Source organism: Parus major, chromosome 4A (genome assembly GCF_001522545.3).
Source record: "Parus major isolate Abel chromosome 4A, Parus_major1.1, whole genome shotgun sequence".
Lineage (NCBI taxonomy): Eukaryota > Metazoa > Chordata > Aves > Passeriformes > Paridae > Parus > Parus major.
The window spans coordinates 8,437-18,843 of NC_031772.1; the positions used below are offsets into that span (position 1 = coordinate 8,437).

Sequence of the window (10,407 nt, forward strand, 5' to 3'; positions counted from 1 at the left end):
TGGGAATTTTGGGAGGTTTTAAGGGAATTTGGGGAGGTTTGGGTGGGTTTTGAAGGAATTTGTGTCCATTTAGGGCAAATTTTGTGGGATTTGGGTGAATTTGGGGGGATTTTTATGGGTTTTTAATGGATTTTTTTTTATTTTTATGGGATTTTTGTCAGATTTTTACTGTCCCTGACTCTGCTGACCCCTCTCAGCTGAGTGACCGGTCTGGCCCAGGGACTGCTGTGCAGCTGGGACCAGTTTGGGTTCATTTAGGTCGATTTTGGTGCCATTACCTTAAATTTTGCTGAATTTTAGTGGGATTTTTGTCAATCTTAATGGGATTATTTTTAATTTTAATGGGATTTTAAAAAATATTAATGGGATTTTTGTGGGGTTTTTGATATTGCTGACCCTGCTTACCCCTCCCAGCTGAGTGAACAGTGTGCCCAGATTAGCTGGACTTGATTTGGGTCAATTTTGATGGGATTTGGGCTAATTTTGATGGGATTTGGGTGAATTTTACTGTATTTGAATGTGATTTTAAAAAATTTTCATGGGATTTTTGTGGGGTTTTCACTGTCCCTGACCCCGCTGACCCCTGGCAGCTGAGTGACCGCTACGGACCAGTGTTCACAGTGTGGTTGGGCCCCCGGCCAGTGCTGGTGCTGTGCGGGACCCGGGCTGTGCGCGAGGCACTTGTGGAGAACCCCGAGGTGTTTGCAGGGCGTGGGCAGATGCCAACCCTGGAGAGCACCTTCAGGGGATATGGTGAGAGCCCAAACCACCCCAAAAATATCCCAAAAATACCTTAAATCCACCCCAAACAGGCCCCCTAAAAACCCAAATCCACTTCAGAAACCCCCCAAAATTATCGCAAAGCCAAAAAAACCGCCAAAAATACCCCAACACAATCCCCAGCCCCCACCAAAAATACCCCAAAATGCACCAAAAAAATACTCCAAATTATCCCCAAAAATCAGCCAAAAGGATCCCCAAAAATACCCCAAAACCATCCCAAAATTTTCCCAAAATTCATCCCCCAAAAAACCCCCAAAAAATCACAAGACCACACAAAAAAAATAATCATTCCAAAAAATCCCCCATATCACCTCAAAGTTATCTCAAAATTTATCTCAAAAAACACCAAAAATACCCCAAAACACCCCAAAATGACCCCAAAATTCATGCCAAACCCACTCCAAAACCATCCTCAAAATACCCTGGATTCCCCATTTTCCTTGATTTTCCATGAATTTATCCCAAATTTTCCGAATTTCTGCCCCTTCCCAATGGATTTTTTTCCTATTTCCATTGTTTTCCCCCATTTCCCCTGGATTTTTTCCACATTCCCTCAATTTTCTTCCCTTTCCCAATGTTTTTTTTCCCCATTTCCTATAAATTCTTCCCCATTTCCCAGAGATTTTTCTTCCCCTGATGCATTTTCCTGATTCGCATGAATTTTTCACCATTCCAGGTGTGATTTTCTAGGATGGGGAGCACTGGCAGCAGCTCTGGCACTTCTCCCTGACAGATTTACCACTCTTTTCCATGGATTTTTTCCCCATTTCCAATTTCTGCCCTTTCACATCGACTTTTCCCCATTTCCCAATGGATTTAACTCAAATTTGTGCCCCTTCCCATGGATTTTTCCCCATTTCCCCTCTTCTCATGGATTTCTCCCCAGTTTTTTCCCATTTCCCATTGTTTTTAACCCCACTTTCTTCCTAATGGATTTTTCCCAATTCCCATAGATTTTTCCCCATTCCAGGTGTGGTTTTTGCGGATGGGGAGCGCTGGCGGCAGCTCCGGCGCTTCTCCCTGATGGTGCTCCGGGATTTTGGGATGGGCCGCAGGAGCATCGAGAGCCGGATCCAGGAGGAGGCCCAGGAGCTGCTCCATGAGTTCCAGAAAACCCAAGGTATCAAATTTTGGGGGACTTTGGAGGGTTTCAGGAGGTGGGAAAAATCATGGAAATTATCCCAAAAAAATCAGCCAGAAAAAGCCACACCAGAATCAGGCCAAAATAGTCCAAAATTATTCTAAATTATCCCCAAAACCACACTGAAATCAGCCCAAAACTGCCCCAAACTCCAGAAATCCCCCCCCCCCCAAATTATTGCAAAATTAATTCCAAAAATCCATGTCAGAACCACCCAAAATTATTCCAAAATGATCCCAAGAAATTATTACAAAACCACTCCAGAATCAGCCCAAAATCATCCCAAAAACCCACATTGGAATCTGCTCAAAATTCCTCAAAATTGCACCAAATAAGCCCAAAAACTGCACCAAAATCAGCCCAAAATACCCCAAAATGATCCCAATATATAATCAAAAATTAGCTCTAAATCACCAAAAAAATAACCCTAGACCCAACCAAACTACCCCCAAAATACCTTAAATATTCCCCAAAATCTCCCCCAAATGACCCCAAAACCACCTCAAAACCACCCTGAAAATATCCCAAAATTATCCCAAAACTCATCCCAAAAAACCCACACTGGAACCACTCCAAAAATCTCCCTGAATCCCCCAAAACCACACCAAAATTATCCCCAAAATCACCTCTAAAATAGCTAAAAGTGATCCCCAAAAAATCATCCCGAAAAACTGAAAACCACCCAAAACCCACCCCAAAAATCCCCTCAAATTATCCCAAAATTATTCCTGAGGTACCCCAAAATTATCCCCAAAAAATCATCCCAAAACCACTATGAAATTATCCCCAAAAATATTCTTGGAAAAATCCCAGAAAAGTCCTAGAAAACCCCCAAACTATTGGATATTTCGCCAAATCCCTCATGGTTTTCAGGTTTTGGGGTAGTTTTGGGTTGATTTTTTTTGATGATTATTTTTGGGGGATTTTTGGAGCATTTGGGATTGGTTTTGGGGTGATTCCACGGGGCTTTTGGGATCATTTTTTGGGATTGTTTTGGTGTGTTTTGGGGTTTTTTGGAATGAATTTTGGGATATTTTAGGGTGGTTTGGGGTAGGGTGGTTTGGTGGTTTAGGATGATGGTTTTGGGATCATTTGGGGGATTTTTGGATCAGTTTTGGGGTGATTTTGGGCTGATACCAGTCCGGTATTTTGTGATAAATTTTGGGATCAATTTGGGGTGGTTTTAGGTGGTTTCTGGGTGGTTTTTAGGTGGTTTTGGGTTTTTAGGATTATTTTTTGGGATTATTTTGGAGAGTTCTGGGTGTGATTTTGGGACATTTTTGGAGAAGCTTTGGGGTGATTTTGGAGTAAATTTGGGATGGTTCCAGATGATTTTTGGGATCATTTTGAGGTATTTTTGGGATGATTTTGGGGATCATTTTGGGATGGTTCCAGTGTGGATTTTTGGAATGAATTTTGGGATAATTTGGCGGTATTTTGGGACCATAAAACCCCAGAACGCTGGAATTTTTCCCAGTTTTCCCAGGAAAACCCTTCAATCTCATGTTCCTTCTAAGCTACGCCATGTTCAACGTCATCTGCTGTATCCCAAAGAATTACCCCAAATCCATCCCAAAACTACTCCAAAACTATCCCAAAAATTGTTTTCTTGGAAAAATCCCAGAAAAGTCCCAAAAATGCCGAAATTTCCTCCAAATTTCCCAGGAAAACCCTTCGACCCCATGTTCCTGCTGAGCTGCGCCGTGTCCAATATCATCTGCTCCATCGTTTTTGGGAATCGCTTCCAGTACCAGGATCCTGAATTCCTGGAGCTGCTGCGTGTCATGAACGAGAGTTTTCGGGAGATGAGCACGGCCTGGGCACAGGTGTGGGATTCCAGGAATACTGAGCAGATTTGGGGGAATGTTTTGGGAATTTTTGGGGGGATTTTTTTGGGGGATTTTGAGGGATTTTATGGTGTCCAATCACTCAGATTCCCAAAATCCAGAATTTTTGGAAGTGACAGAAACTCTGGAGAAAAGAGTTCTAAAAAGTCCTAAAAAGGAGTTCTTGGGTGAAAGCAGGGAATTTTGGGGGATTTTTGGGAATCTTTTTGAACTATTTTTGAATTTCTGGGGAACTTTTTTTTTGGGCAATTTTGAGGGATTTGGGGTTTTTTGGGATGTGATTCATAAATTCCTGGAGCTGCTGCACGTCATGGACAAGAGTTTTAGGGAGATAAGTGCAGCCTGGGTGCAGGTGCATGATTTTGGGGAACTTTTTGGGAAAATTTGTTTGAATTTTGGGAATTTGGGGGATTTGGGAGGGATGGGGTTAGGAGTGACTTGGAGAAGTTTTTGGGGTATTGGGAACAGTTTCAATTCCCAAAATCGAGAATTTTCAGAGTTGAAGGAAATGATGAAGAATTTTTAGGAGTTTTGGGGTGAAAGTAGAGAATTTTGCAGAATTTTTGAGAATTTTGGGGGGTGTAGGAGAGTTTTTGGGAATTACTTCAGTTCCCAAAATCTGGAATTCTTGGAATGTTTTGAGGATTTAGGATTTTTTGGGATTTAGGGGCATGATTTTGGGGGTTTTTGAGTGTTTTTTGGGGGAAGTTTTTGTGATGATTTTTCTGGATTTTTTTGGTTTGTTTTGGGGAGTTTTTGGGATGGTTTCTGGGTAATTTCTTGGGAGTTTTGGGGGTGTTTTGTTGGGGTTTCAGGTGTGATTTTAGGGCAGTTTTTATTTTTTTGGGGGGGTGATTTTTGGGTGTTTTGGGGCTGCTTTAGGTCAGTTTTTGGGGAGTTTCTTGGGATGGTTTTAGAATGGTTTTGGGGTGATTTTAGGGTTGGTTTTAAGGTGTTTTAGGATGATTTTGAGGTATTTTTGGGGTATTTTTTGTGCTGTTTTGGGGTGTTTTTTGGGTTAATTTTGTTTTTGGGATGAATTTAGGATGGTTTTGGTGCTATTTTTGTTGTATTATTATTTCGGGCATTTAGGGGTGATTTTTAGGGTGATTTTCTGGCTGGTTTTGGGATGATTTTGAGGTGTTTTGGTGGTGGTTTTGGGGAGATTTTTGGTGTGTTTTCCGTAATGTTTTTGGGGCAATTCTGTCACTTTGGAGTCAGTTTTGGGATTTTTGGTGTCCTCAAAAATTGTCCTGTGACATTTCTGCAGTTCGTCCGCACCTGCTGGGGAGGATGAGGAGCTCAGGGCATTTTGGGGTGATTTCAGGTGGTTTGGAGGTATTTTGAGGGTGTTTTTTTTTTATGTTGTTTTTGAGGTGGTTTTGGGCTGCTTTTGGGGTCATTTTTGGGCTGTTTTAAGAGGTGTTTTTCGGGTGGTTTGTAGGTGATTTTTCTGGATTTTTGGAATGATTTTTGGACATTTTTGGAGAGTTGTTTTGGGCTGGTTTTGGGGTGCTTTTGGGGCGGGTTTAGGTGTGTTTGAGAAGTTGTTTTTGCAGTATTTTTATGATGATTTTGGGGTGCTTTTGGTGCCATTTTTAGTGTGGTTTTGGTTTTTTTGGTGGTTTTGAAAGGAATTTTCTGGATTTTTGGAGTGATTTTTCTGGATTTTTTGGGAGGACTTTGAGGTGTTTCTGGAATAGTTTTGAGGGCTTTGGTGTGGGGTATAGGTTCATTTTTGGGGTGTTTTGGTGTGAGTTTTAAGCTGGTTTTTGTGATAACTTTGAGGCAATTTTTGTGATAATTTTGGGACAATTTTTGAGGTGGTTTTGGGATAATTTTGGGATTTTTGGTGTCCTGAAAGCTGTAGGCCATGGCCGAGCCATTGCTATGGTTCATGCTGGGCCCACACTGGTGCATCCTGCTACTGCTGGCAATGATGAGGAGATTGAGGTCATTTGGGGTGGTTTTAGGTGTCGTTTTTGAGGTGTTTTAGAGATGATTTTGGGATGGTTTTGAGGTGTTGTTTTTGATTTTTTTAAATGACTTGTGGAGTTTTTGGGGTGTTTTGGAGTGATTTCTGGGATGGTTTTGAGGAGGATTTTGGGTGTTTTTGATGTGGTTTTAGCTTTTTTAAGGGTGTTTTTGGGGATGATTTTGGGGTGATTTTAGGGTGCTTTCAATACTGCTTTTTGGGATGTTTTTTGTATTTGGGGTGGGTTTTGAGGTATTATTGGTATAATTTTGAGGTATTTTGGTGTGGTTTTTTCTGTGGTTTTGGGACAATTTTGAGGTGTTTTGGGGGTGACTCTTGGCATGCTTTTCATGAGAATTTTGAGGCAGTTTTTGCAGGGTTTTGGGGGTATTTTTGGGCTGATTTTGGCAATTTTTGGCTCCCCACCTGTACGACATGGCCAAACCCTTCCTTTGGTTGGTGCTGGGGCCACACCAGAATGTGAGAGAATGTGGAGCTCTGGGGGCATTTTGGGTGGATTTGGGATGTTTTGGGACGATTTGGTGGTGGTTTTGGGCAGGCTTTGGGGTGTTTTTAGGGTGGTGTTTGGGATGATTTTTTGCTATTTCTGGGGTGGTTTTGGGGTGCATTTTTGGGGTGATTTTGTGGAGTTTCTGAGCTGGTTTGGGGGTGGTGTTTGCAGCGATTTTGGGGTGATTTTGGTATTTTTTTGATGATTTTTTGGGTGTGGTTTTGGGATGTTTTTGGTGTAGTTTTTGGGATGGTTTGGGGGTGGTTTTTTGGGTGGTTTTTCTGGATTTTTAGGGATGATTTTGGGTTGTTTTGGGGGAATTTTTTTGGGGTATTTGCAGTGATTTTAGGGCTTGGTGATCTGTGGATTCTCTGGATGATTTTGGGCTGATTTTGGGATGATTCTTGGGGTGATTTTTCTGGATGTTTTTGGGGTATTTTTCAGGTTGTTTTGGGGATAATTTTAGGAATACTTTTTTTAATTTTTGTGCTTCCTGAAGCTGTACAACATGGCTGAGCCATTGCTGAAGTTCGTGCCGGGCCCGCACCGGCGCATCCCACAGCTGCTGGGGACAATGAGGAGTTTCATTGCCAAGCGTGTGCAGGACAACGCCCGGACCCTCGACCCCCACAGCCCCCGCGACTTCATCGATGCCTTCCTCATCCAGATGGACAAGGTGGGGGTTTGGGGGGCTCCTGGGGGGTTTTTGGTAGGGCCTGGGGCAGTTTTGTGGGGTCCCGGGGGCTTGGGAAGGCTTCTGGGGGGTTTTTGGGGCAGATCCTGGGCAGGGCTGGGAGTGTTTGGGGGAGTCTTGGGGGTCCTGGAGGGGGTTCTAAGCACTTTGGGGGCTTTTGGAGGGTTCTGGAGAGGTTTGGGAGGGCTGTTGAGGGATGTGGGGGGTCTTGGGGTCTTAGGGGGGGTTGACAAGAGGTCCTGGGAGGTTTACATGGGATCTGGGCAGTTGGGGGGGGTCCTGGAGGGTCTTGGGGGATTTGGGGATGGGTCCTGGAGAGACTGGGGGGGATTTGGGAGGATTCTGAGGGGTTCTTGAGGGGCTTAGGGGTCCTAGGGGGATTTTCAGGGGTCTTGCAGGAGTTTGAGGGTGTTTGGGGTGTTTTTGGTTGGATCTTTGGGGGATCCTAGGGTGGTTCCCAGATTTTAGAGTGGAATGCCCGGGTTTTTGCAGGAAAAGGACAACCCCAAGTCAGAATTCACAATGGAAAACCTGGAATTGACTACCCTGAACCTTTTCTTTGCTGGCACTGAGACCGTGAGCTCCACACTGCGCTTTGGCTTCCTCTTCCTCATGAGGCACCCCCAGGTGGAAGGTGAGACCTCAAACCCAATTCCCATCCCAAATTTCTAAAACCCAAATTCTGAATCCCAAATTCTGAAATCTCCAAATTCCCAATCCTACATCCAAAATTCCCAATTCCCAATCTCAATTCCCAAATCCCAAATTCCCAAATTCCCCAATCCCAAATCCTAAAATCCCAAATCCCCAAACTTCGCTCCTCCAATCCCAAATTCCCAAATTCCCCATTCCAAATCCTGATTTTCTGGCCCCCAGAGAAGATTTTCGAGGAGATTTCACAGGTGGTGGGCTTCGGCCGGGCTCCAGCCCTCGCTGACCGCTCGCTGATGCCGTTCACTGATGCCACGATCCACGAGATCCAGCGCTGCAGCGACCTCATCCCCATGAACGTCCCGCACCGGGTGACACAGGACACGGAATTCCGGGGCTTCTGCATCCCCAAGGCAAGGGAAAAACCCCAAAATCCCCCAATATTTCATCTAAAACCACCCTAAAACCATCCTGAAATTCTTTTAAAAAATGCCCCTAAAACCTCTCTGAAATCTCCCTGAAGTCCCTCTGAAATATCCCTAAAATCCCCCTAGAATCCCCTGAAATCCCCCTAAGAAAACCTCCTGAAAACCTCTCTGAAATTCCCTTTAAATTCTCCTAAAAAGTCCCCCTAAAATGCCTCTGAAATCCCAAAGTCTCCTTGGAATCCCCCTAAATTCCTCCTGAAATTCCACTTGATATCTTCCTTAAAAATCCCTCTAAAATCCCTCTAAAATATACAAAAAATCCTCCTGAAATTCCTTTAAATTCCCCTAAAAAATCCTCCTGAAATGCCCTTAAAATCTCCTAAAATCCCACTAAAAGAACCAAATGAAAATCCCCCTGAAATTCCCCTAAAACCCTCTGCAATTACCCTAAAACCTCCTGAAACTTCCCTAACCCCCTGTAAAATCTCCTGAAATTCCCCTTAAAAAACCCCATAAAATCTCTTGAAATGTCCCTAAAATTACCATTAAAAAAACCTGAAACCCCTCTGAAATTCCCCTAAAAAACCCACTAAAATCACTGAAATTCCCCTAAAAATCCTCCTGAAAACCTCTGTAAAATCTCCCAAAAATCCTCCTGAAGTTCCCCTAAGATCCCAAAGGTGAGAGGAAATCCCTAATACCCCCTGGAATTCCCCCAAAACTTCCATTGCAGGGATTCCTGATCCCAAAGGTGAGGGAAAATCCAGAAATCCCCTGAAATCCCCCTAAAAACACCTGGAATGACCCCAAGGACCTCTCTGACCCCACAACTGACCCCAACTGATCCCAACTACCCCAACTGATCCTAGTAATCCCAAATCACTCCAATGACCCCAAATGACCACTCTGACCCCACACCTGACCTCAAATGACTCTTCTGACCCCACATTTGACCCCACAGGGCACAGATGTTTACCCCCTGCTGAGCTCAGTCCTAAACGACCCTGAATCCTTCAAAAATCCCCAAAACTTCGACCCTGGGAACTTCCTGGACGAGCAGGGTCGGTTCCAGCGCAACGAGGCCTTTGTGCCCTTCTCAGCTGGTGGGCACCCCAAACCCCCCCCAAAATCCCATTAATCCTTGGGGCCCTAAATCCTTCTGAAATCCCCAAAATCCCAAAATTCCTTTGGGGTGGGGTCCTAAATTCTGGAATCCCAAAAATCCCACAAATCCTTTGGGGAGGGGCCCTACATCCTTTTGGGATCCCCTAAATCCCATAAATCCTCAAGGTGGGAACCCCAGACCCATTTGGGATCCCCACCCCTGAAACCCCCAGACCCTTTTGGGACCTCAATCCCAAAGCTCCCAGACCCTTTACAGACCCCCCAGACCTTGAAATCCCCAGACCCTTTTTGGGGTCCCCCAGACCCTTTTGGGATCCCACAGTCCCCAAAGTCCCCAGACCCCTTAGAAACCCCCAGGTCCTTTTGTGATCCCCAACCACTGAAACCCCCAGCCCCTTTTGGGACCCCCAGCCCCCTTTGGGACCCCCAGCCCCCTTTGGGACCCCCAGTCCCTCTAGAGACCCTCAGCCCTTTTGGGACCCCCGACCCTTTGGGGTGACACGGCGCTGACGCCCCCTCCCCACAGGGAAGCGGCTGTGCCTGGGGGAGGCGCTGGCGCGGGCAGAGCTGTTCCTGTTCCTGACCTCGCTGCTGCAGCGCCTGCGGCTGCGACCCCCGGCATCCCCCGAGGAGCTGCCCACGGCTCCCCTGGTGAGCGGCTTTGCCAACATCCCACCCCCCTTCCAGCTCCGCCTGCTGCCCCGATGAATTTCCCCCCCAAATTCCAGACCGCTCCCCAAATTCAGGAACTGCCCCGGGATTGGGACCCCTCCCCATGGCTGGAAAATCTCCCCCCGATCCTCCCCAAATTCCACTCCCAACATCCCCCCCCACTTCCAGCTCATGATGGTGTCTCAGTGAGACCCCTCCCCAAATCCCAGCCCTGAGATGTCTCCTCATCGTTGGAAAATGCCCTGAAATCCACCCCAAATCCGACCCCAAAATCAAGAATCCCCACTGAGACCCCTCTCCAAATTCAGGTTGCCTCCCCATAATGCCCCTCCTCACTGGGATCAGGACCCCTCCCTATGAATGGAAATTTCCCCCAAAACCAAAAAATCATCTCCAAATTGCCTTCCCAAAATCAGAACCCGCCATGGCCCCTGAATTTCCCCCCAAAACCATCAGATTCCTCCCCAAAAATCCCAAAATTCCTTCCAAATCTCCCCCAAAACCCTCAAACCCTCATACTCCCCCAAAAGTCTCAAATCCTCCTAAGACTCAAAATCCCCCCCAAAACTCCAAATTTCCC

At 45.6% G+C, this 10,407-nt stretch overlaps 1 protein-coding gene across 2 annotated transcripts in view; it reads left to right on the forward strand.

Annotated features, from left to right (window-relative positions):
* LOC107204022 (cytochrome P450 2G1-like) overlaps positions 1-10,407 on the forward strand; it is a 17,398-nt gene that overhangs the window by 820 nt on the left and 6,171 nt on the right. For both annotated transcript variants that reach the window (XM_015626781.3, XM_015626782.3), the window contains exons 2-9: positions 591-753; positions 1,754-1,903; positions 3,590-3,750; positions 6,757-6,933; positions 7,444-7,585; positions 7,828-8,015; positions 8,992-9,133; positions 9,682-9,806. In XM_015626781.3, coding sequence (XP_015482267.1) covers positions 591-753; positions 1,754-1,903; positions 3,590-3,750; positions 6,757-6,933; positions 7,444-7,585; positions 7,828-8,015; positions 8,992-9,133; positions 9,682-9,806 — 1,248 coding nt within the window. The remainder of the gene's footprint in view (positions 1-590; positions 754-1,753; positions 1,904-3,589; positions 3,751-6,756; positions 6,934-7,443; positions 7,586-7,827; positions 8,016-8,991; positions 9,134-9,681; positions 9,807-10,407) is intronic.